This window comes from Anas acuta, chromosome Z, assembly GCF_963932015.1.
Source record: "Anas acuta chromosome Z, bAnaAcu1.1, whole genome shotgun sequence".
NCBI classification, from domain to species: domain Eukaryota; kingdom Metazoa; phylum Chordata; class Aves; order Anseriformes; family Anatidae; genus Anas; species Anas acuta.
In genome coordinates, this window is record NC_089017.1 from 22,998,042 (window position 1) to 23,024,967 (window position 26,926).

The following is a 26,926-nucleotide window of genomic DNA, read 5'->3' on the forward strand; positions in this document are numbered from 1 at the left end:
GGCACTTGGATAGAAGCTTTTCTTGGACAGAAAATCTGTAAATGCTGGATTAACGCTTCTTAATATGGAAAATGGACCTCACACCAGAGGAGCTACACAGGATGCAAGGCACATCTAGTTCTACAGGCTGAGGTGATGCATGAAATTGTTTGGAATTGTATGAAAACAAGTAGGTGTCAAGGAAAAAGCTGAGATGCAGAACACATGCCCTCTCCTCTCCAAGAGCCCTGAAACTGCACTCGAGGCACCTGAAGCTTCACTACTATTCCCACCAGCATAAAATGGCTGCATCTAAACCAGTATCCTGTCTGAGAGTGCCACACTGGATACTTAGAGAAAGAGTACAGGAACAGAACGAGTATAAAGCAACCCTTCCACAGCACATATTCAAGTATCTAACAATCACTTGCTAGGAACCGACTTGACAGTTACATCTGCAGCTCTGCTTCATGTCCCAGTAAATTAGTCTTATTCATCGTCCCAACCTGCTTATTCTTTTTTGAGACCATTTCCAGATGTGAGCAGCCTATCACTGGTTGCAATGCAACTAAGTAGGCCTGCAAAACTTTCCAGAGTAAAAAGGACACCCTCTATGCTTCTTCCACAGGCCATGAATGAGTGCCTAGTCATGCTAGCACAAGTGACAGTACATAGTAAAAGCCAGGACTAATCCAGGACTCCTTATGAGTCTAGTAAATTCCATAGATGTGAAAAGATAGCATTAAAAAAACTTGAACAAAGCCAACATACCCTTCAAAGTGAAGGCAATATTTGGTGCTTTAGATGTCACTGTCTTTCTGGCATTCCACTTACACCACTAACATCTGCATTTTAAACAAAAAATGGGCTCTCTCTGGCTGTGATATTTTCTAGAGTTGTCTGGACTGATTGACCGAATGCATGAATATTCACATTGCACTTCTTTCCTTTTTACCTTTTGGCTCTCTGCTTCAGTGTTCCTCACTGAATTGATGATTTCCAAATTAGCTTCTTCGCAAATTATCCTATTTTCAAAATATCCTTTTATACTTTCAATCCACATCATTCTAACTAATGTAAATTCTTCAGCCTCTCATTGTATCCCTGGTATTTCCTTTCCAAGATCAAGAAGCAGCTTTCCCAAACCAAGCACAGATCTAGTGATGCTTCCTTAGCACTTTTACCAGTTTTGGCACGGCACTCAGGTATTCTACATTTAGCACTTCACAAAACAATAGTGATAGTGTATTTCAGGCTCCTAAGAGCATCTGCTGAAATCTGACTTCCAGACAATTACAAATGGCTGATTTTTACAGGTCTTAATACAATGTTATTACATTACCTGTGGTTCCTTATTGTGTTGGCTAGGATCCTTCTCATAACTCTCTGCATAGATCCGGAGAGTAGCTCTCACATGGCTAGAAGCACTCATTCTGAAGATAAGCCTGGAAGCATCTGAAAAAATAATCCGCAGGCCCTATGGGAGAAGAATAAGTGGCATATATGTGAGTTGGCGATACCTTTTACAGATGTACTGTGTTTACTTGGCAAGGTTTCAGTAGCAGGGGACTTCTGTGAGAAGAGTCCAGAAGATGCTCCATGTTAGATAAGGGTCGGTTTCATCCAGCTCCAAAGGGACCCAGTGCTGGCCAGAACTGAGCCAGTAAGTGATGTTTATGCCTCTGTGAGAGCAGATTCTTAAGAAAGGGGAAAAAAAAAAAACAAAAAACACTGGACATTAGCAGCTGGGAGAGAGTAGTGAGAAGCTGCCCTGCAGCCCCCCAGGTGAGTGCAGCAGGAGGGCAGGAGGTGCTGCAGGCAGGCAGCAGCAGTTCCCCTGCGGGCTGTGCAGGGAGAGGCCCCTGGTGGAGCAGGCTGTCCCCCTGCAGCCCATGGGTCCCCCATGGAGCAGATCTCCACGCTGCAGCGCCCCCCCCACCCCCTCCCCCCCGTGGAGAAGCCCCCAGTGGAGCAGGTGGATGTTACTGTGAAGGAGTGGCAGAGACAAAACATTAGGGACACAGCCACCATTCCCCATCCCCCTGTGCCACTTGTCAGGAGGAGGTAGAGAGTGTGGATGGGGGGAAGGCGTTTGAAGTTTGTTTTGTTTCTCACTTCTCCAGCTTGTTTATAATAGGCAATACATTTCCCTAATCTCCCTGTGCTGAATCTGTTTTGCCCATGACTTTCTCTATAACTTTGGACAACTCATTTATTACCTTCTTCCCTTCTCAAGACCAGAAATGATCTTGTCTTTTCCCTCCCACTTCTCGTAACAAGGGCTTTTTTTAATGTCGTTCTTAATTTCTTTCAATGATTTGTTCTTGTTCTGTTTGCTAGAGCAAAAAATCAATGGCCTGAGAAATATTTATGAGATCAGCAAAGTGTTAGAAGCAACTACAGAAGCAAAAAAACGTTGTTGGTAGTGAAAACAAAAGACAGCATCAGTTCTCTTATAGACTACACATCTAGATTTGATTACAAGGATTTCAACAAGTATGTGAAACAATTCAGGAACTTAACCTATGGAGTTAATTTCAATATACTAATTAACACACAATAACTGCATGTAGAATAAAAATGATTTATTATTAATTAAACTGGAATTTGCTTTTTGCCTCCATGTTCATCTCTTTTTCTTTACTCCTTCCTGCCTTCATGCTGTATATATGAACACATTCTTCCACAGACTACAGTCAATGTACCCAGTTCCACAGCCAACAGATTTTCTGTACAGGGAGGCCATAAAGTAAGCAAGAAGGTCAGACAGATAAACTTGCTCCCACTAAAACTAAAGAACTAAATTGAACAGTTAAATAGTTGCAGTGTTTAATACTCTACTAATTCTGCACTAACACACATCCTAGTTCCCTTTCTGTAAATAGTACTCCTAGGCCAAATGCCACCCCTGTTCTACTAGTGAACTTTATTTCCCATTTTAGTCCTGCTGTTGAAAAATGCCTAGTGCATAAATTGAGATCCTTGCTAATTTTAATGGGCAGCAAACTATTGAAAAATGAGAGAAGAGAATTAAGGGAGAAGTATTTTATTCTTCCGTTTTTATCAGCAGCTTGAGAAGACTCTGTTATTGACACAGTGCTTCAGCATTCTGAAATACAGGTGGAAAACCTTTGTTTTCTCAAGTAGACGTCAAAATATCTTCAGCCCTGTGTAAAGAACTGTCTGGATGATACTACCCATTAACACTAGGAAATACAAAAATATCACACATGGATAAAGGGTTGGATCAGATGGCCTAAGAAATATTATCCATCTCTAACCTTGGTGATAACATGAACCTCTATTTCACTGGTATGAGAGTAATATAAATTAATTTTAACATGCACCAACACTTTGAATGGTAATCAAACATAGGACCAGCATCTCAAAGTATGTAACATTAATGTCAAACAGCTTTAAGAAGGAAGGGAGTATAACATGCACAAAATGAAACCATAACTATCATGAGCATGAGCGTGAGCTTGTCTTCCTATTCAATTACAAAGTGGACATTCTGTATGTTCCTGGTAGGCCAAGCCACCCCCAAAACAACATGACTAGCAGCACCAACTTGAACACTCTTCCACATACTCCCTGTTTATCTGTCAATAATAACAATAACACATTGTTACTTCTCCTAGAATATTAGATTCTGAAATCTCATCACTCACTAACTTAAGGTCTTTTGGAACAAAAAAGGCTTATAAACACTCCCCATAACTCTGCCTTCAACTTTATGATGCCAAAATATTCTACCAAACTACAGCATCTGTAGCCACTTTGATAGATTTATGGTACTTGGGATTTTTGTGTAACATACACACACACACGACCAGCATTCAGACAGTTCACTGTACTATTTCTGAGCTTGTTATTCTCTCCATTTCACATTTCTCAGGGACACATGACCAATGGTATTGATTTTTACACGAGAGTGATGACAGCTGATATTTGTCTATAAGACTACGAGTCCTGCCATACAACTTAGAATAGTCTGGCAAAAGGGAGTTATAGAAAGACAGAGGCTGTACTCATTAAAAACAATAATCTCTGAAGTGCCAGGCAGAATTTGTATGGTAGGGAAAAAAGAGAGAGTAGCACACTGAAAAGTACACAGGAGAGAAACTTGCACTTTTAATAAGATAGGGCACACTATTTGTCACAAACATATTTTCTTGTGGGAACTGATAAGTCGTTTTTCCAGGAGAAAGCATATGAGAATGTTCTGTACAGCTCCCACACTGGACATCTGCAGATATTTATGCTAGGCAAATTAGGCCTACTAATGGATATTAATGAGCTGTGTGGAAACTCTGAAACAAAATTATGTTCCATGGTTAACTCACTGGCTTGGAAGGTAGTATGACAGACAGAGCTTCACAGGGATTTCTCCCTTCTGCATTATATTCTGGTTAAGCAGCAAATTTATTAGGATCTGTGAAGCACCCAGAAAACTAAACTTAATGCATATTGTACTATGTAAATTTGTTTTCTAGCAGTTTTGTTGTGTGCTTTTTTGTGTGTTTGTTTTTTTTTTGTTTGTTTGTTTTTATTTTTTTTTCCAGTTAACATTTTCATATTTAAATGAGTAGGAATTAACTAGCATAGTAAGTTAGGATGAACAGGGCTAAGTAGCAAACTTAAAGCAAAATGGCTTAGGATTTTGAAAACCATTATTAAAGTATAGCAGCAGAGTATGCAACTCCAGTAGAAAATATAGCCTATCAGTAATATATTAAACAGAGACATGTACATAAATTAAGTGCATGTAAAATAGCCACATCTTTCTTCAAAATACTGTAGTTATCATAATTTCTATTCATCCCTCTATGGACCCTTGGGTGTCTCCAAGGCATAGCAGACCACTGTTCTGACAGGAAATACCTTATTGCTTGTACAGGATTGAAACAATCGTTCTGAATATAAAAGGATTTTTGCCTTATCTCTGGAGTTATATGAAAAAACTTTCTTCCAGTTTGTCCAATGCCTTTTTCCTGACTCTTGCTTAAACTAAAAAAAAAAAAGAAACAAAACCAAAAAGCCACCAGACCATATGCAGAGCCTCTTGAATCCTAAATCTAACAAAGGAGCAAGAAAACATTAAAATTTAAATAATAAAGCTCAGGAGTTTTATTCTGTGAATCTCAGAATATGATAGGTCTTACAACGGGCAACTTTTGGTCCTTCTAATTCAAATTCCATAGACAAATGCAAATGGTCCTGTTTCTAGATTGCAGGATCCTCAGGAGCATCACTGTTATGTGCTAATGGTTGTGCAAAAGCTAGCACAATAAGACTTCAGAAATGAAAACAGTCTTCAAGAACAGCAGAATGTTTAATTTTATACCTTATTGCACTGTGATAAACAATATTCATGGGTTTCAATAGTTAGAATAAATTAGAACGTACAGTCTGGGTGTATTGTTATCTGCCTGTTTTGTTGTTGCTGTGTTTGTTTTCTGTTGCTGCGTCTGTTCTTGCTGTTTATTAACACTGATTTGTTAGTATGAGGCCAGCTTCTCATTCATGAGAAGTTGCTTAGTTACACTGAATATAAATGTCTCTCCACATACTGCTTTGGAACAAAACTTTGAACAGGTTCCTGAAAACATAGCTTGAAAATCTACATGAAACTCATAACAGTCACAATGAGGCATCTGTATTTACACAAGAGAAAGCTACCTGAGGAAAATGGCAGCAGGAACTGTTGTTTCATTTGTCCAGGTTAGTGGCCTTTCTTATTTTATTGTGCTTGGAGAATCCCACTGAGGCTGCAGACACACAGAGATAGGAATGTAACCTTCTATGAAGACAATCTGGTTGAACTGTACTCTCAATAACTGAGTGCTTTTGCCTATGAAAACATATGCTTTCTGGTTTTATGGACTCAGAGTCCATCTAAAAACAGGCCAAGTCATGCTTCTCTATTTGTGTTACATTGTGATTTGATTAGCAATTATGTTCCAATTTAGGACAGGGCTTTGGATGCAAAGTAAGGGAAAGAAAAATACACTAAACATTTACTAGCTATTTTTTAAAAGGACAAGGGCCATAAGCCTGCTGTGCCTGTAATTTTCCAGTGGACTTGGATATGACAATATCGTCGTGTATTTTTTCAACAGCAAAAAGCACAAAGAAAATAGCTCACTGGCAGGTGGGCTGATTATATTATCTGGATGCAATGATAAATGGAAACTATAAATATGCTGAGCAGAATGGCATGACAATAGTTTTAATGGCTCGTAATATCATTTGTAAGGGTCTGGTCAGGTCAAGTAATTTACAAACCACAGAAACTGGGACAATAAAAATAAACAGCATAAAATCAGAACACATTTAAATATGAACCATAGTTCATATTCAAGATGTTTTAATAAACATTTAACCAGGCAACAGTACATCATTAGTTTTGAGTACGTCATGAAACACTGAAGGCTCAGTTTGTGTTGCAAAACTTGATAGCCAAGGAATCTTACTGACACAGACTACAGTCAGCCCAGAAGGACCAAAGAAGCAGTCATTTTGGCTAGAGAAGTCAAACATGCCCACATATGGTACAATCGACTTAAGTCTTCTGCATGCTGTTGGCCACAAGAGAATAATGTACCTTAATAATGCAAATACTGTACGCCACTGAAAGCAAGAAAATTTGACCTTTTTTTTCTTTTTTTAAGGTGTAGATTTCAGATAGAAAATAGGAAAAGCAAAGACTCTCTTTCTACAGGACGCTTTCTGTTGTTCAGGAAAGGGAACCCTCACTATACTTGCACTGCTGTCAACAGGGACTCAATACCTTCCCACATTCCCAGTGACACTACAGCTGGCCTCCATCTACACACAGCAAGGGCAAGCTAAACCAGAGGTATATTATCTTATCCTGTCTGAGCTAATCTTAAGTAGGAAATGTGGTTTCTATCAGAGCAAAGAAATCACCATCCTATAAATAAATGGTGAAGCTTGTCACCTGAATGTTAGAAACAACATTTTAAGAGACATGTTGAAAGCTCCAAAACATTGCTACTACATCACAACAGCCATACCTGTCTTTTGGTCACAGTGCCATCCACAGGATCTATGTACTCAAAGCTGTCTGTTCTTTCCACACTGTAGATATTGTTGCCCACAGCAAACTGCTGATGGCTGAATGATTTGTCAGTGATCAAAGCTTCGAGGTCTCTCATTATGAAATACGCTGTTCTGGGCTCCAATGCTTCATAATCAAACCTTTCATATATATAAGAAAAGTAGAAGTAAAAAGTAAGTCCTGAACAGCTTAGGGAAAATAAAAATAAAAAAGCTCATTATGTGCACAGTTAGCAATTTACTGCTTACTTCAAAAATTAGAGGTGGACCATTGAAGTACTTCATTGCAAATCAAACTAGCACATACATGCAGTTCTGTGCAACCTGCCCATGATGTGCGAGGTACCACAGTTCTACACTGGCCACTTAGATCTGAGGCAAGAGAAACCCCATTTAGAAAATGCATGGTTTCTAAAGTAATACAGAAAACATAATCAATACACTGACAGCTTTCTGAAATTAAGGACACAATCAGCCCAGTGCTCAAAAGAAACTGAAATAGATGAATTTTTGCTAAAATTTTTGAGGAACAGCTGTGGGCAGAAGATGTTACAGATATGTAAGCTACTCTGGATTAAGTATATTCTGGGGAAAAAAAAAAAAAGAAAAAAAAAAAAAAGAGAGAGACAGAGACTAAGATAAGATATGTATCATGGAAACACCAGTTAGAATTCACCTTTCCCAGATCTTAATAAAAGTGAGTAAACATCTGGATCTTTGGAAGAGTTCTCCTGACTTAAAAGTAGACATAGTCCAAGTTCTCACAAAAACATTTTCATGTGAAAGCACAGACAGAAACAAATACATGAGTAACTTGTGCTGAGATTTTAATTTTTTTCAATACCATGTAGCTAACTACTCCTATGGATTCCACATGTAAGTGATTTGAATATTTCTGCATTTGGTGTCAGAAAAATCAATTATCCATACACTGTAAGTGACATAAACACACTGCTCCTTCAGTAAGTAAGTAAATTCTCAACAGAAAAAAAACTGCATGCAGAACAATGGCAATCTGTGGCAGATTTTCATTGTGCTGACATAGCAAACACCTACCTGCAGTAGTAGTGCCGGCCAAATTTTGCCCAATGATCCCTGACAATCTCCTCAACACTTTGCTTTCGAGCTGCTAGGATTGACAGCCAGACTAGCACTGCCCATAATCCATCCTTCTCTCGAAGGTGATCAGACCCTAAGGAGAGATATGTAAAGCACATTATTTGCTATTCCTGCATATCAGAAAACAAGGTAAGGTGGCTTGGCTCATTCAACTTGTACATCACCTAACAGTAATCTGTAAGGTAGTAATCTCCACAACTATGGTAGCTCCTAGACAGACAAGCAGAACTAATGTTTAAAATGTGATTCATTTACATATGACAAAGCCTGTACTTCTAAGGTTAAATAAAAAAGATACTCAAGTACTTGGATAAAAGTAGTAGTAGCAGTAAAACATTTTTAATCATTGCTCCCACTCACAGCCATGCAGGGTATTTTCACACCTCTGGTACCCTTTCCTAGAACTGGGCCAGATATGCAAACTCTTGGCCATGAAGCAGAATGTTCTGAGTTATATGAGTCAAGTTCAACTGCATCTCCTTATTTGCACAGACGTTCATCCATCAAGCTGTGGAGAAAGAATTTTCCCATTTCATAAAAAAATGAAGACGTCCAGAATGTTCATGACCTCCCATCAGGCAAAAAAAAAAAAAAAAAAAAACCAAAAACAAAAACATAATGAGCATGATAAGTCTGGGGAAAAAAGTAGACAATAACACTTCACTTTTCCCCTTTCCACATTTCTCTATACTTCTCAGTGATAAAACTGTTTGAATGCTCATATCTAAGTCCTTTCCTAGCTTTTTATTTATGAAGACAGAAATTGATACAACAGCGGGGACTGAGAACAATTTTGGACTACCCCCAAAGGATTTAGCACATACTCTGAGATGTAGGAGGCACAAGTTCAAGTCTACTGTCTGAATTCAAACAAGCATGGACTTGCATTTCCCATGTCCAAAACCAAAACGCCAACTTGGAGTAATGGCCTGCTCTGCAATAGACATGTAACATATATCATACCTTGACTAGAAACATTTCTATGAAGCTAAACTCTGCCTGTTAAAACAAGAATGCAAAAAGTTTCAATAATCAGCATTTTCTAACAAAGGAGTATTTCATAGGAAAGGTCTTGGCCACTTCAGCTAGTGCCCTCTACTTTTGGATAATTTACAGCAAAATTTTGAGGCAATCTGTACTTAAACCAGATGACAAAAATTCATAACAAAGCATGGATGACTGATAATTCATATAAAGTAAGATCTCATACACCTGATGCTCAGTAGATATGGAAGATTACTACTTAAGCTAATAAACTCAAAAAACTTGATAGGTTAAATCTGTGGCCATTACTCTAGCACCATAATACTAGATTTGGCTGAAGTTTGTTAGCTGTACTGTTACCATTTTTTATCTAGTCACAAAATACAGAAACCCTGGGTACAAAATAAATACATTAAATCACAAGTTTTGTTTCCTCCATCAATTACTATCAAATCAGTGGCAACCAGCTGGACTATCCATGTTCCTTGAAATTACTTAGCAAGAATCCTCCACAGAGAAATCTAAACATAATTAGCTTCAAAACCTGCTGCATGACATATCCTCCTTCATCAAACACAAAAACCTTGTTGTACAGAATAGCCTGAAAGTTCTGTACACTCATTTGTTAAAATTGCTGTGTATTCCTACTGGCAGCAAACGTGAATCCCATAATATAAATCGATACACTGAAGCCACTAATCCTGTGAAAAGTCAACAGAAAATTAAAGACATATAAGGAAAACAGTAAGACCTGCATGGAGCCACCATGGTTCCTGAGTTCCACTCTTGACAGTCACTGCTGCTGCCTTCAACTTGCAGTCCCTCTTCTTGAGAGACAGCAGCAGTCAGGCTAACAGATGCTATTCTTACAAATTTGCTAAGAGCCCATCATTCTGGGCTTGCCACAACTCTGCCTGCCGCTTAGGCTCCTTTGCTTTCATTCAACCCTGGGGTGTAGACCCTCAGCCCCCTGAATCTAACACACACCACCACCACCACCAACAACAACAAAAAAGACCACAAAGTTAACTACATGTAAATGACTATTTCAGCACAATACTAGAGCTGTATAAAATTATTGACGAGTTTTTAAGGAAAAATATGTTTCTAGAAAGCACAACAAAAAAGTCATATGAAGATAATGCTTGTGTCTGTGAGTTTGGTAACATAGAAGACAGGGACACTGAATAGCACAGATGGATTTAAAAACTAAGACAGGCAGTAATATTCCTTCATGTTTGCAAAGTAGCTGTCATGATACTGAGAATACGTCTTTTCTCCTCTTTTTATCTGCCTTGGTCTGCAGCCTGTGAGCTCTCTGCAACAAGAACAGTCTCCTAATACAATGCCTAGAGCAATCGGATGGTCCTCGAGCAGCTGCTATAAAAACAGTAAGAGCTTACTGTGTTCCCTGGTTCAGAGCCTCCGGGCACTATCAAAGTATGGAGTGCCGACTAATCAGAAGAAAAAGGGCAGGGTTATTTATGAGCTCTCAGAGCTTTGCAAATAGCTTCAGATAAAAAAGGAAAACAAATGTCCCTCCACAGGAAATCAGCCCTTCAGATAATCAGGTCCTCAGCTCTTCTACTCCCTCATTATGATAACACACTAGGTCAGCTGAAGGATGCCTTCCACAGAAACTCCAACATTAAGACCTACAGATAATAACAGTCATCTTTGCTCATATGAAAAGCAGATGGCATGGTCGTGATCAATTTTACTTTAGCCAAGAGTCTGTTCCAGATAATGCTGCCAGTGCAGGTTTCTGCCAGTACCACCAAAAGGGAGATCTGGAAGAGACCTGTCACTTCCCTCCAGTGTCTGCATTCCTTGTCATGTCACCAGCTGTTGGGTCACCACAGGGACTGGGGGCTCCCTGGGGATCAGAAGCAGCTTGTCAGGGCCAACGTCTGGGCAGGACAGGAGCATAGGGAGCTGGAGACCAGCCCTGCTGTGGTGTTGCTGGGGCAGGCGCTGATATGGGGTCCTAGGTGTTGGGCAGGGCCAGGGAGCCCTGAGAGGCTGGACACGGCCCTAGCAGTCGTGAGCATGCCCCACCATGGCTGCTTCTTTCCTTCTTAGCCTTCCTGGCTCTTCTTTTAGTCATTCATCCTTAACACTGGAAAAGTCTATTTTGCCTAAAAAGTTATCTCTACTGCTGATATTACCAGTAACTTAAATTGCTTACAGGTACTAGCAACAAGTGGAGACACAGAATTAAACTAAACACCTGGACAATTAGTTCTAATATAAGCAATCATTTATTCTCTGATTGTATAACACTCTGCAGACTACAAGCCATCAAATCATGTAGTGAAAAATAGATTATTCAGTCAGCAAAATGGTCAATATATCAAGACTTCTGTGCAAACGTCTGAAATAAACACCAAAGAAGAGATGCATTTTGATTTAACAAACGGTTTGAGCATGTTTCATTGAACCAAAATGGTCCAGTGAAACATGGAGAGAAGAATTTTTGGAAAGGTCTGTGTCATGCTCCAAGCCTTGTTCTGGCATGGCTTAAGCTTATAAATCTCTATGAAGAAGGATGAGTGTACACATGTATCATCCTTCAGATCCATTTAGCAGCTTTGGCATGCGCTGTGTCCTTGTGTGTCCTTCAGGACAACAGACAGACTGATATTTCTCTGGAAAGAGAAAGCATTGGAAAAAAAGCAACCCAGAGGCAAAAGTCTTGATGGAGAAACCTGGAAATCACACAACAGTTCCAGAATTAAAAATCACTGATTAAAAATGCTAGCCTAATGTGGATATAGCAACAATAATCCTGTGTGCCCATGAAACGTCTCGGTTCATTGTTCTTACTAGAAGGAAAATTGGCAACTGGGATTTCTCAGAACTTTTTTATTCCACCTCTTTTATTGTACCAGTATATCCATCAGTTGAGCTACTATTTGCACCTATGTGTGAATGTATTGCCTTTATTTCTTTTAGCAGATTAAAATTCACTGCCACAACTCAGACAACTCTGGTTTTCACCTGCTGCACCTTTGTTTGTACATGTCTTTGCTTTTCTCCCTCTTTTATTTCTACCTCTCCACTTACATGTTAGAAAGATTAGGCAGGAAGCTAGTTCTGCCTCAGCTCAGCTAACAGTTTTTTGTTTATATACCCAGTATCTCTTGTGGATTTGCAGAGGCAGAGCTGGTCTGTACAAAGTGATCAAGATGACTCACAACTATGTATTCCTGAAATTACAATACTAACAGTTGTCCTGTCTTGCTGAGGGAATATATCAATCTCAGGATAATCCTGAGCTATACTTTTTACTGAAAAACCAACACATTAATGAATTCCAGGCCCTGTGTAAGGAGCTGAAGCAGAAAGAACAGTGGAGTCAATAAATATTTTTCCAATTATCCCATTATATGTATTTTGACATTGTTAAGGAAAATTATAACAAGTACTTTCACAGTTTATTTTTGAGTTAATTTGTCACGTATTTCTCCATATAATAGTAGCAAAAGGTTTTTCTTTTACTACTGTAAAAGTCAATTGCTAAAGCCAGACTCAGAGTAAACAATCTGGGAAAAACTGTCAGAGCATGTTCCCATTCAGAAATAAGTACTCAGCTTAGACAGGCTTAAACTGAAGTAAAGACTTGAGAGTCAGTAGCTTGAGAGACAAAGTAAGATCATACAAAATATATTCATATTATGATTTTTCTGATGTTGTAAAGCTGTTGGGCATGCAAGCGTTTATATGCCTCATCTGTTCTTTATCTGAAATGACTTGCAATTTTGATTGAGAGAGTGAGCCCTGAGGGACATATGCATGAAGACAACATATTTGCTTTTCCCTAAACTAGCTAACTCTGTCTAGCGTATTGTATTTTGTAAATACAATTTTAAAGTAAAAATAAGATTGAGGCAAGTTCACAAACTCACAGTACAACATTTTTTGTTTGCACACAGTTCTAGTCTTACAGACTTATCATCCAGGAATCTGAATCCTGGTGATATTTTAGGCAAATGGAGATTTAGGGACATTCTGATCTGTTCTTTTACTCACGTTAACAGGATTATTTCAGATATGTGTTACTGTCATAGATACCACCATATGGGTTTTTAAAGGCTTTCATTATTTCCAACACCAGACCACCTTTATATTCTCCACTAGTTCTTCTTTCACATTATCTTGCAGGAGAAGACAGTTGGTGTTAATGGCATCTGAAAATTTGGAGATGAAGCATGCAAGTTTATGAAAGATGCAGCAATTACTGAAGGGGCTTAAACTGCAGAAAGATAAATCAACCACACAGCTCTCCTAATCCTGATTAATAGTTTGCTGATGAAATTTAGAAACTAATTGCTGCTGCTGACGCCCTTCTCTGAACTGTATCCTGGGCATTAGTCACAGAACCAGAAAGCTACTAACCTCATCTGACAAGCTCCCCACACTGCTACAAAAATGGAAGAAGTTTTTAAAGCATTGGTTGAGCTCCAAGATCAGCTGCCAAAAAACAAGTCTGGGAAACACAGCCATATGGGATGTTTTCAAAATCTTTTTTCCTTTTATAGCAGAAATTTTGCTTTTATTTACTTGCCAGTGCAAAATCCCTTATATTATAAAACTAGGGCTCTGTATTGTTTGGAAATTCCATCTGGGCTGGATTACCTGGGTACACAACCAATCAATCTCCAATGCTGTTCGGTTAGTTTGACAATAGAACAAGGATCTATAAAACTCCATTCTCTTACACAGAACAACAATTTTACCACTCTGTGATGTAATGTGCTGTATGGCACATTTCTTGAAAAATCCCACACTGAAAGCTAAAAAAGTACTAAGTTTCAGTTCCCTAAATAGCTACGATGGAGGGGAAAGATGTAAAATTGATTCAAATGCCCAATAGTGGCAGAAACTTGTGAAGGTCATGCAGCTTAGGACATTACCAAAAGGTTCGCAATAAGGTAAATATTTATTGCTAAAAACAGCTCACATCGCTAACGTGTTGGTCATCTACAGACCAGCCTGTGTTTTACAAATAAACCTCCTGGCATATGAGATATTTTCAGACAGCTGCACTGAACTGAAAGATGATAAGAAAACTGAGGCAGGGAATAAAACAAACTTTAGACATCACTGTAATTGCCCTGTAGGCACTGTCACAATCCATTTACACGGCAACTACCTACACACTGATCCAGTGCTCCAAGTTGTCTGAATGCCCATGGGCTTCAATCCTGACAGTTTATACCAGCATTTAGATGGCATTGCCTAAACTGGAAGGCCAGAAGGCCTTCCAGCACTGCCAGTGAAGTGCTGCAGGTACAAGGAAGCCCATCTGACCAGAATGGACTGAGATGCATAGATTGAGTGCTGCTGTAGAGCAGCTCTCCATACTGGCCAGAAATGTATTGGTCAGGGAATCTTAAAACTCACAAGAGACAGAGTTTATTAGAAATGTGGAGAATTAATGACAGGATAGGAGAAACAGATTCAGACAGGAACACAGAGAGTGCTAGGAATGCAGAGCTGGTGTGAGGTCAGGAGATGCAAGCTTCAAAATTAGAAGAGAGGCTGTTGTACAAAATACAATTGTTTTAGTGCCCTGCAGCAAAACCCTAGTGAAGGAAAAGTCAGGTGCAGGGATAGAGAGGAATTGTAATTATCTTGTCCACCCTGAAGAACAGGCAAAACCCAAAGGCCCTTTACCTCTGTTAGACAACTGCCCCTCTTTCCCAACCTCAACAAGCAACTGCTACTCTGGGTAATAAAGAAGTTAGGCCAACACAAAGCATAATGTCCTTAGTGCTTCAGTGCTTTCAGATCAAGCCCTGAAACCACTTCTAATTTCTATAAAAGTGATCTGCAGGCTTGAAGTCCACCAACTGTTTGGAGAGCCTACTTAGGAAGACCTGAACATGGATATAGGTCATGCCTTTTCAAGGTGCCAGGGAAATTTGGTGTTTGGTCTTTTCCATAATGGCTTGTAGTGGTTTTATGTGGCAAGATTTTGGTAGCGTGGGGCCATAGGAGTGGCTTCTGAGAGAAGAATCAAGAAGCTGTTCCATGTTAAGATAAGGGCCCCACCACTGGCCAGAGCCAAGCTAATAAGTAACGCTGTTTGCACCTCCGTGAGAACAGGTTTAAGAAAGGAAGAAAAAACTTCTGGGGAACAGCAGCTGGAAGAGGTGAGTGAGAAGCAGCCCTGAATCCCCCCAGGTCAGTGCAGCAGGAGGGCAGGAGGTGCTCCAGGCAGGCAGCAGCAGTTCCCCTGTGGCCTGTGTAGGGAGAGGCCCCTGGTGGAGCAGGCTGTCCCCCTGCAGCCCATGGGTCCCACATGGAGCAGATCTCCACGCTGCAGCCCCCCATGGGTGGAGGAGCCCCTGGTGGAGCAGGTGGATGTGGCCTGGATGAGGCTGCAGCCCATGGAGCAGGAGCAGGCTCCGGGCCGGAGCTGCAGCCCGTGGAGAGGAGCCCACACAACAGCAGGGGGTCTGGGGGGAGCTCCCACCCAGCCGTGGGGGACCCGTGCTGGAGCAGTTTGCTCCTGGGGGATGGATGGACCCCGTGGGACAGAGCCGTGTGGCAGCAGTGCTTGGAGATCTGCTGCCTGTGGGCAGCCCCCACAGGATCAGTTTGGGAAGGACGGCATCCCATGGGAGGGACCCCACAGAGAGCAGGGGAAAAGAGTGACTGTGAAGAAGTGGTGGAGACGAAGTGCTGAAGACTGACTGCAGACCCATTTACCCATTCCCCTGTGCCTCTTGGGGAGGGAGGAGGGGGGTAGATGGGGGAAGGTGTTTTTGGTTTCTTTCCTTTGTTTCCCACTTCTCTAGATTATTAGTAATAGGCAATAAATTTCTCTCATCTCCCTATGCTGAGACTGTTTTGCCCATCATGATAGTTGTTGAGCAATCTCCCCATCCTTATCTTAGCCCCTGAGCCCTTTGCATTGTATTTTCTTCCCCTTTCCTTTTGAGGAGGGGCAGTGAAAGAGAGGATGTGATGGAGCTCAGCTGCCCACCTGAATAAAACAACCACACTGAACCATAATTTTTTCCTGACAATTGTCCTTTGAAGCCAGTCTCTATTAAGCAAGTAAAGATTCCTCTCTTCTCCCTGAGAAAAGAAACATCTACAAGAATCATAATCAACACCACTGCCCAGTAAAGACCTCTCATAGGTAAATGGAGATGTGGTCTAAAAGCATATGGCAGCAAATGACAGTACATTCCGAAAAGAACAAGACCTCCCTACTTCTAGAAACACACTTCTCTCCAAGCTAGAACTGTCACACAATGACCCTGCAAAAGACCGTTAGAAAATATCCGTTCAAAAGATACACCCAAGGCAATACAAATCTCTGTTCCCACAGAAGTTAAGACAAGGCAGCTAGGTTTCCTATCTTGGGACAGTCATTCACATTTGGAACAGAAAGCAAAATACACATTCATTGTTCATTTAATTTCTTTTACTTCCTACAGACAGGCACCCAAAGAAACATAACATTTTATTATTTTTTTTTCTCTATCATAATCCAGATACTCACAGGAAAGTTAATGACAGTCTACTCTATAAAGTGACATGTGTATGGCTTAAAGAAGTCTTCATTTTTAAACAAGCAGCATTCTGCTCTAATTAACCTCAACTAATACTAAATACTAGAGTCAACTAAATCAAAGTGACATGAAATTTGTAAACCAAACTTCAGTGCATGAAAAATAATTTTCCGTGAAAAGCTGTAGCCAATGAATTACAAACCAAAAAATCAAACTCCATGGAACTCACGTCAAAATACAGAATAAATTAGCCAGGAAATAAGTCAAGTAATTCTGATATGTGATTATTCAAAAACATTTACAACATAACCCTACTAATACGAAGTAGAAAAAAAGTTATGTGGCAGAATCTAGAAAAGAAAAAACAAACACTGTAAAATGTATTCAGTTTCCCTCATAATCCAAAACTATGTGTAGATTTACAGAGTAAAGACTCTACTGGTTTGCTCTGACTGAATCCCATCAGTACTGAATTCTTGAGGACTGCTCGGATTTGTCTTGAGTTCTGCACTCTATTGTTGACTGGTCTTGGGACAGATGAGGGACAAATACTTAACTTAGGAAAACAGGTGCTGACATGCAGCTGAATTTATTCTAGGGATGATTTTATCTTCATCTGACTTTCCAGTAATTGTGATGTTCTAAACATGGGATGTTTGGAACAGGTTTGACTAGATATGCCAACCAGTCTTCATGCTTTGTAGACTCATCCACAAGTCCACAAGAACCATGTGCACGCAGGCAACATTCCTCAAAAGGTTGTTGCAGTCTGTGAAAAATACTATTGTAGTGTGACCAATGAGATCCTTCTGCATAACGTTCAAGTCAGAAGAGTGGCAGACACCTCTGAAAACTGTTTGGGCAGTGATAGGATTGCCTATGGCTTCACAATGTCCATCTTTCACATGTTTCTTACTCCAAAAGCAGATGAACACCAGAGATTGCAAGAAGATGTTCAAGATACAACATCTGACAGTCCTCTGTTCAAGCACAATATCAAGTTAATTTGATGATTTTTTTGGCTTTGGCTCATTTAACTTTGAAAAAATATTGTCATTAAAAGTCTGTGGAAATCTTTGATTATGTATTACTTACCAGTGCCAAAGCTTTCCTCCCCACAGAGTGAACAACGTCCAGAATCCATAAGATTGGAAAAATATCTCCATCCTGTTGGTGTTTCATACACAGGAACCTTCATTACTTTTGCCACTCTATAGAAGACAGAATAAAACACCAACAATTAAGACAGTGTAGTTTTTTGTTTGTTTGTTTGTTTTTGTTTGTTTGTTTTTTGTTTGTTTGTTTGTTTTTATATATGGCTTGAGATCACAGAATCACAGAATGGTTTAGGTTGGAAGGGATCTCTGAAGTTCATCTGGTCCAACCCCGCTGCCAAGCAAGATCACCTAGAGCACACTGTGCAGGATGGCATTGAGGAGTGTTTTGAATATCTCAGAGAAGGAGACTCCACAACGTCTCTGGGCAACCTGTGCCAGTGCTCTGTCACCTTCACAGTAAGGAAGTGTCCTCACATATTCAGCTGGAACCTCCTGTGCATCAGTCTGTGCCCATTGCCTCTCATCCTCTCACTAGGCACAACTGAAAAGAGACTGCCTCCATCCTCTTGACACTCTCCCCTCAGATATTTATTCACATTGATGAGGTCTCTCCTCATTCTTCTCTTTTCCAGACTAAACAGGCCCAGCTCTCTCAGCCTGTCCTCGTATGATTGGTGCTCCAGTTCCCTAATCATCTTCATAGCCCTTCTCTGAACTCAATCCAGTAGCTCTATCTCCCTCTTTTAAGAGGGAGCCCAGAAATGGACACAGTACTCTGGGTGTGGCCTCACGAGGGCTGAGCAGAGCCCTCCTTGACCTGCTGGCAACTTCTTCAGTTGAGGAATATTGTAGGTTTCACTCTGTCTCCTGACAGTTAGACTATGAAGTAAAATACAACGTGGCAGACCAACAGCACCATTCAAAACTGATCCTTGTCTCAGAAACCAGTCTCAGTCAGGACCCAAGTATGTTTACACTGTAGTATTTTCATGTATTCTAGGAACAGGTGTTTATTTTTGTATCTATATGTTACACCTTTAAAAGGGTGTTTATAAATGAGATCAAGTAAGAGTTGCTGATACTGATTTGAAAAGAGCTAGAGAGGTACTTGGAGTAAGAAGAATTATCAGAATGTTTTATCTTAAACTTGGCTTTCATGTCTGCGTAGAGTTAGAGGCAAGTATACCTCTTGTGTTTATACAGCACTAGCTGTATTACTGACCCTTAGATATATCACTGCATAATAGATGTTATACAGTGCAGAGCTGAAAAGGGTTCTAGCTGGCTCTGCAGAAAATAAAAAACATAAAAGGATTTAATCTCTGTGTGACAATAACTGCAGGCTGGGAACGGGACAATCCTGCCAAAAAGTAGAAAACAATCAAACAGAAAACAATGACTTACATGCTGGAAGAGCAAAACTAATTCTCTTGAGGTAGCCTAATAATACACCAGGAATATTTCTGTTTGCAGAAATGTTCCAATATCCTGGTACTGTTAATAGAGAAGAAAATCTCTTCCCTTTCACTTTTCTGTATTCCTCTAGTCTGGGGACAAACAGCCTCAGATAGACCTATCTTGATGAGAATGAGAGTCTTCCAGAGACTGTTATGCTTGTTGAAAGTTTTCTGTTTACTAGGCCAGCTCTGAAAATGCAGATAGTGAAATCATTACGGTATTGGGTTTAATTTAGACTATGTCTTTCAAACAAACAAACGTAATATAAATATAAATATAAATACATGCGTATAAAGTTTATAGTGAAATATGAGACTGTTTCTAGCAACTATTTTTTGTTTGTTCTTGATTCTCACAGACTTAAACAGAGTAAACAGTTAGACCTTAACAGAGTAAATAGTTAGAAGCAGCAAATTCAGGCCAGCTTTAGGTACTACTGTTCAGTAGTGCTGTAGGGAAGACAGTTACATTATATTATGCAACAAACAAAAGATCTACTAAATAAGGTACTCAACAATATATGATATTCTAAACCAAAATGATTTCTGCTATAATTTGTGTACAGAGGAGATTCACTTTCCTCTCTCTGTCTGTTTTCCGCATTTAGACTGTCACTTTTTGAGCAAGGACTAGTACTGTTTTCAAAGCTCTGAAAAAACAAAAGGCTTCAGTCCCAGATGAGTAACCCAAACCACAATAACCTTCATAAAAATCTTTCTTTGGTCTCCAAGCCACAGAAAAGCAGTACTGTTTAATAAACCAACAGTCTGTCTGAATTAACATGCAATTATTATAATATCTGACAAGACTGGCATCTCATCAAAGCAGCACTGCAAAGAGCCCCATCCTCAGTGTAGGGGTGTTACAATGACTAGAGGGTACAAATTGGAAAAATATAAGGCTACTCTTACTGTCCCCAGCCCAAGATTATCCCTGCCTTGCCCATAAATCTGTGCCTATGGTCAGGAATCTGAGGAGAATGTACACTTTAAATATGACAACTTTAAAAAATCAGTATCTACCAGTCACAATTATTGGCAGCAGAGCATAAATATCAGTGAGCAAAGGAAGGACAGATCAATTCAATGAGTCTTCTGTATTTATAAATTCTACACAAAATGCTTAAATTTCCCATACTAAATATGTGACATCACTAAACACTGAAGATGAGAGCTATTAAAAGCACACTAAAAAATAGAGCATCATCTTTTCAGTTTACTGAAATAAAGTGGAGCCCAATAAATAGAGCATGTGCCTTTGTGCAACCTAGAGACATTTACAGCCGATGACCACTGTGGAAAATATAGATGATTTTCCACAGGAAGATGAACAAAATTCTCAAAACTGCAGATTAAGAGCAATAATGTATTGTGTCAGATCAAACAAATAATAAAACAAGCTACAGGAAAATAATTCTCAGAAGATGGAAAAAAATATTTTGTAACTGGGAAATTACTAAATCTTTGAAACCATGGAAAATAGAGATTGAACGGTGGTGGAGGAGGAGGGATTTTCAGTACATCTACATCATTTGAAACAAGAAGCAAGACAGATATCACACCAGTGATAAAAAAAAAAATAAAAAATGTATCTTCCATTACCCAGAATTTTTTTTTCAGCCAAACTGCTTTCTTTCAGACATGACAAAATCAGAGCTTTCAGTCACTGAAAAGCCAGATACATAAAAAAGAAGTGCCATCTGAAAATAAGCATTGCATTTCTTGTGGTCCAAAATTTGGTAGTTAGTTTCTACCAACTAATGAAGATTCTAGCACTCTCTCATGCAGCATAAGACTTCATGACAAGTTTAAAAAACACTAAGACATTTATTCCACTAGGCAAATAAAAGCTTATGATGAGGATTCCTGGAACGTGTAATTCTGCAAGAACAATTGGTCATAGTAATTGTACTCAATCACAGATCCAAAATAACAATCAATCTATGATGTTTTTAGCAATGCACCTTTACAGGATAGTTCAAACAAGTCTACGTACACGTATATGCAGCTTTTAAAGTTTTTCTTCTTCTTTCTGCATATTTAAACTGGAGTCTGAGTTCTTGAATCCCTAAATTTTGGGGAGTTAGACAGGTGGTTACTAAGTTTTTGCTGTCTACAAACGATCTCATGGTCAGACAGAATACTATTTCTCTCAGAAAATAAGTTTTGGAACTGCTGCTGCAAAGAGATTATAACTTGTAGAGGTCATGGACACACTGTCCCACTCTTCTAAGGAAATGTTGTATGTTATTATTTACATTTGAATGATGAATCATCACCAAGATACTGATGCAGTGGTGCTTCTGTAAGGACAGTACCTAACCCTCTGAGTTCTCTGGGTGTAAGTGTCAACTGTCAAGAGTTCTGACTCAATGGTTAGAATGTATCTCCAGAGCAATTCAAAAGAAAAACTGGAAGAAAACATGCCATATGAATAGGTCTATTTTCCTAGTCTGTTTGAAGCAAAGGCTTTCTATTTATGTCTAACCACACAGTTGATATACCTGTGTTTATATGTTCTGTGAGTATGAACTATGTGGAAGGAATACAGAAAACCCCGGGCATTCTGGTTCTTCTCACCTCAGACATTTAATGGGACTGACTTCAAAGAGTATTCATGCTTGCCTTCTCTCAGCGTAAGTGCTCACTACATCAATGAGATTACACAGTAAAGTTTCTTGTGTCTGTGTGTCACACTAAGTAGCTCTAGCTAGACTGGGACATAGGGCATTTACACTTCGACCTATACTGTAAGGCAGTCACTTCAGTTATTCTGCCCATATCAGAGCTAAAGACATTTAGGGTCCAAGTATGCCGAAATACAAAGGAAAAATTTCAAGAAATAGTAGACTGTACTTTTTACAGTTATACATAATATTTAGAACTGTGTGTGCTTTGTAAATTAAAAAAAAAAAAAAAAAAAAACAAAAAAAAAAAACACCTGTTTTTATAAGGGGAGATAATAAAGTGAGTTACAATAAGAACGTAATTCCTGTAAGGCTATGTAGCAACATATACCCTTCTACTGCACAACTCAATTCTCATTTTTATTTTCAGGATCTATTCCCACACTACCTATACTTGCCATCCATTTTTAATTAAAACATAAAAACGCACACAATGCAACTATAAGAAGTAGCTTGAGTTATCTCATCAATGAAAAGCAGAATTACTGGAAAGTTTAGTACCAACCAAGAACTGTTAAGCCAATTCTTAAGCTCTACAGTACAGCTCACCAAAGAATGACCGGGCTAGTTCATAAAGAAGGTAATAATGAACATAGTAACAAGCTTCATAAGGAAGATCAGGACTTCTGAAAATTTTCTGTCAGGAAAAAAGAATTAATAGCTAATTGTTCAAATTGCTTCTGAAAGCCTTGAGAAACAAATGTGGAAAATTTGCCTGTTCTGCACCAGGCAAGTGGATAAATCATCGTACAGTTGAACATCTGAATGTCCCACATCTTCCTTATACTTCATTAACCATATGCAGATCATCTAACTATGAAAACAGAGGATACAGGACTCTCCATAGTCCAAATCATTTTCCTTGGCACAGCAGTAAAAACACTATCCTGCTTAAACTTTGTAAAAAGTTTACTCTCCATTGCGAAGAAAATAAATAAATAAATAAATAAATTCTTTTATTTCAAAAAGTTAAAGGAATAACCTTGTGAGACTGTTCTTTCAGTTTCCCATCCAGTGAAGACAATGAACTACTTTTCACAAATGGCCAAACAAGGCAATGTGGTCCTTGAGGGTACCTCTCAGTTACTGTGGTTTTGCACTAACACCACTGGTTTAAGCAGAATTATCCATATGTTCACAGAAGTTAGAGGGTTTACTCCAACCTATTCTCTACAATGCCACAGAAAGACCTGATGAATACACATCATTCAGATACAGCAAATGGCCTGGGGCAAGCTGACTTTCTTGTGCACAGTGAAACTTTTATAACTTCCGAGAATAGATCAGTCAATCAAACAAAATTATCCTGCCAGAGTCATAATGTCTGTTCACTGCAAAGATAAAGGTCACAATACTGGAGGAAGGGCTTTCTTTGACAGGCCTCATGAACTGGTCTAAGTAACTGGCTAGAGTTTTGCATTGTAGGTTTAATGCTCGCTAGGGTAAATTTCAGTGTTGCATTCATTCTGTAGTCCTAACATGGAGGAAAAAAAAAAAAAAAAAAAAAAAAAAAAAAGATTTCAGTAAAATAATTACTAAAGAAGTAACTATTACATGTCTTCCTCTCATCTTCCACCACCTACAGGTGTCAGCTGCACATCTGAAGTATGCTCACAGACACTTGGGTGAGCAGACATGAAAATACAGACTTGCATTTCATGGACATATTTTTTTCAAGCCTATTCCCCTCTGTGGAGCCAGTGCTGAGGTAGACAAGGTGCTGTAACTTAGGCAGCAAAGAGCCCCATTCTGCAGGAGGGTAAGCACCCTCAAAGCCCTAACAAAGTCAACTGGAATTAAAAGAATTTGAGAGGTAGGCATACGGGACATTGCAGGGAAGCGTGTGGTAGTGGCATTTCTCAAAGGATACCTGTAAGATCTTCTTTCAGAGTTGCTGGCTAAAAAAGAAAAATGGTTCACAATGAGTCTTCTAAACCTCTATTTTAGCCACTGAAATATACTCTGCGTTATCTGATCTCCAGCTGATTAAAAACCTCATTTCATTTAACGCCTAAAGTGCATTTTATTTTAAAATAAATACTATGGTTTAACTGAAGCTAAGAAAGACATTTTTTTTTCCCACTTCTGTAGTCTTTTTCACACAAAGCACAAAAAATATCCCAGGTAAGGATCTGCATATGATTTATCAAGAAAATCATTTCTCTAACTGAAATAAAGTCTTCTGGCACAGTCAAACCTTGCTGCACAAATGCTGTATTTTATTTGATATTTTATTTACTCAGATGCTTCAAAATGTTAGTAACTCCCTGGACACTTCTGTGATCATAATAACTGACTTATGTTTGTCTACATCAATTTTTCTGATCCTTTATTAGAGATCCTGTTTTATCGTTTTCTAGCCACATTGTACAGCCTTTGCCTTCACAGGCTTACTTAAGTTTCCTTCAACCAGACCTAAAATTTCATTTTGGAGTACTGAGATGACATCCAGGATTGAACTCTATCATGCTGCCACACTTTCTTCTCCATCCAATTTTTGCATTAGTTAGCTCACTCCCTCTCCAACTTTCTAAATCCCTTTGTTAAGGATTTTTTTTTAAACTTCCTTGAAAATTTAGGCAAAATATTCATTGTCTTTTCAGCCACAGAGTCCCTATCCCATTCTCACTGCATGATGTTTACACTTCGGTGTTCTCTTCTCATTGATGCTGCAGAACTCCTTGCTGCTTTGTTTCTCAACTCTGGAAGTCTAATTCTGCTTGCCTCTGGTCAGCTTCCTCTTCATTATTATTTCTCAAGCTGCTGGAGCCATGAACTAAACAGTTTTAACTTTCTTCTGCAGTCTCATCTGCAAGTCTCCCCCTTTCCTCTTCAGCTCTGAAACTCGTATCAGCCTGTGAGAAATTCATGGCAGTAGCAATGACAGCACTAGCACTGGCACCAACTATAATGTGAAATAGATGTTCTGCTTCTGGATGTTTTCACTCTGTCTGCACCACCTTCCCTTAAAAGGCTTCAACTGCATATTGTGCAAGGAGCAGAACTAAAACAACAGTCACCTCCCTTATACGGTCAAGTATTACAGTGTTACTCCCTCCCAGGCTTTAATTTATTAAGCAAAAAGCAGTGGAATGCTAAGTGCTCACACACAATGCAGATAACGAGGACATGTCACTAAGATAAGATGTAAACTGCTATGGTTGGCAGAGAGGCTGTCAGGAGCACAAGGCAGGGAAAAAAAAAAAAAAAAAAAGGTACTTACAAGACAGCAAGTTAATTTTCTTTCTGCTTTCAAGTATGCTGCATCTCACAGAGAAAGATTACAGTAACTAAAACTGATAAACAAAAAGCACCTGAAGACACTTTAACTACAAAGGATCTAAAAATGTTTGGCTTTTTTTGTTTTTGCCACCTCCCCACCCCCTTCAAAGTTTTAACTCTAAGATGCTTCCGTGGGTAGACTAAAAGTACACTAAATCAATAACTGGTGTTCAAGGTAGTTTTTGTCTTGAAAACTGGCAACTTCAGGTGAATTTTTTCACCTGGCCATAGTTCTGAGTATGGTTACGAATTGCTGATAACTGCAGAAATCCTGTTACCGCTAAATTTTATTCAAGACAGTTTGAATTCCCTTTCTATCAATGGAGTCTCCTGGCACTCGTGCAGCATTAAGCGTGGTGCCAACTCACTGTTCCAATAATTTCTTCTGTTTCTTAGTCTCACATCGGCCTTTCCCTGTGTTTAATTGCTTTCAGCAACACAAACTAAAAATTATCCCAGCTGAAACGGAAAGTCATATAAACACTACCTACTTTCATAGAATCACAGAATCATTATGGTTGGAAAACACCTCCAAGATCATCTGTTTCAACCATTCCCCTATCACCAATGTCACCCACTAAACCATGTCCCTAAGCACCACGTCCAACCTTTCCTTGAACACCCCCAGGGATGGTGACTCCACTACCTCCCTAGGCAACCCATCCCAATGCCTGACTGCTCCTTCTGAGCAGAAATGTCTCTTCAAATCCAGCCTGAACCTTCCCTGGTGCAACTTGAGGCCATTCCCTCTAGTCCTATCACTAGTTACCCGTGAAAAGAGACTGACCCCCAGCTCCCCACAGCTTCCTTTTAGGCAGTTGTACAGACCAATAATGTCTCCCCTAAGCCTCCTCTTCTCCAGACTAAACAACCCCAGTGCCCTCAACCGCTCCTCACAGGACTTATGCTCCAAGCCCTTCACCAGCTTCGTAGCCCTGCTCTGGACATGCTCCAGGGCCTCAATGTCCTTCTGGTACTGAGGGGCCCAAAGCTGAACACAGCACTCAAGGTGCAGCCTCACCAGGGCCGAGTACAAGGGGACAATGACCTCCCTGGTCCTACTGGGTACACTATTCCTGGTACAAGCCAGGATGCCATTGGCCTTCTTGGCCACCTGGGCACACTGCTGGCTCATGTTCAGGCGAGCATCAACCAGGACCCCCAGATCCCTTTTCTCTGCACAGCTTTCCATCCACTCTGCCCCAGGCCTGTAGCGTTGCATGGGGTTGTTGTGGCCAAAGTGCAGGACCCGGCACTTAGCCATGTTGAACCTCATCCCATTGGCTTCTGCCCATCGATCCAATCTGCCCAGGTCCCTCTGCAGGGCCTTCCTACCCTCTGGCAGATTGACACTTCCCCTCAACTTGGTGTCATCTGCAAACGTACTGAGGGTGTTCTCAATTCCCTCATCCAAGTCATCAATAAAGATATTAAAGAGATTAAGTTCCCAACACTGACCCTTGGGGAACACCACTGGTGACCGATCTTCATCTGGATTTAGCTACATTCACCACCCCTCTCTGGGCCTGGCTGTCCAATCAGTTTTTAGCTTAGGAAAGCGTGTACCTGTCCAAGCCATGGGCTGCCAGCTTCTCCAGGAGAATACTGTGGGAGACATGCCTTGTAACACACAGCAACCATACATACCAGGAACTTATTTGATCTACATGGAACATGTTCATTTTCACCACTATACTGCATGGACATGAAGTATTGCATGCAAGATAAGCACCTTGGCATTAAATTCC

General features: G+C 39.8%; 1 protein-coding gene across 1 annotated transcript in view; it reads right to left on the reverse strand.

Annotated features, from left to right (window-relative positions):
• PGM5 (phosphoglucomutase 5) overlaps nucleotides 1–26,926 on the reverse strand; it is an 82,473-nt gene that overhangs the window by 14,407 nt on the left and 41,140 nt on the right. The window contains exons 7-10 of the mRNA XM_068666326.1: nucleotides 17,790–17,905; nucleotides 8,119–8,254; nucleotides 7,020–7,203; nucleotides 1,322–1,456 (exon numbers count right to left, since the gene is read on the reverse strand). Of these exons, the coding sequence (XP_068522427.1) occupies nucleotides 1,322–1,456; nucleotides 7,020–7,203; nucleotides 8,119–8,254; nucleotides 17,790–17,905 (571 nt within the window). The remainder of the gene's footprint in view (nucleotides 1–1,321; nucleotides 1,457–7,019; nucleotides 7,204–8,118; nucleotides 8,255–17,789; nucleotides 17,906–26,926) is intronic.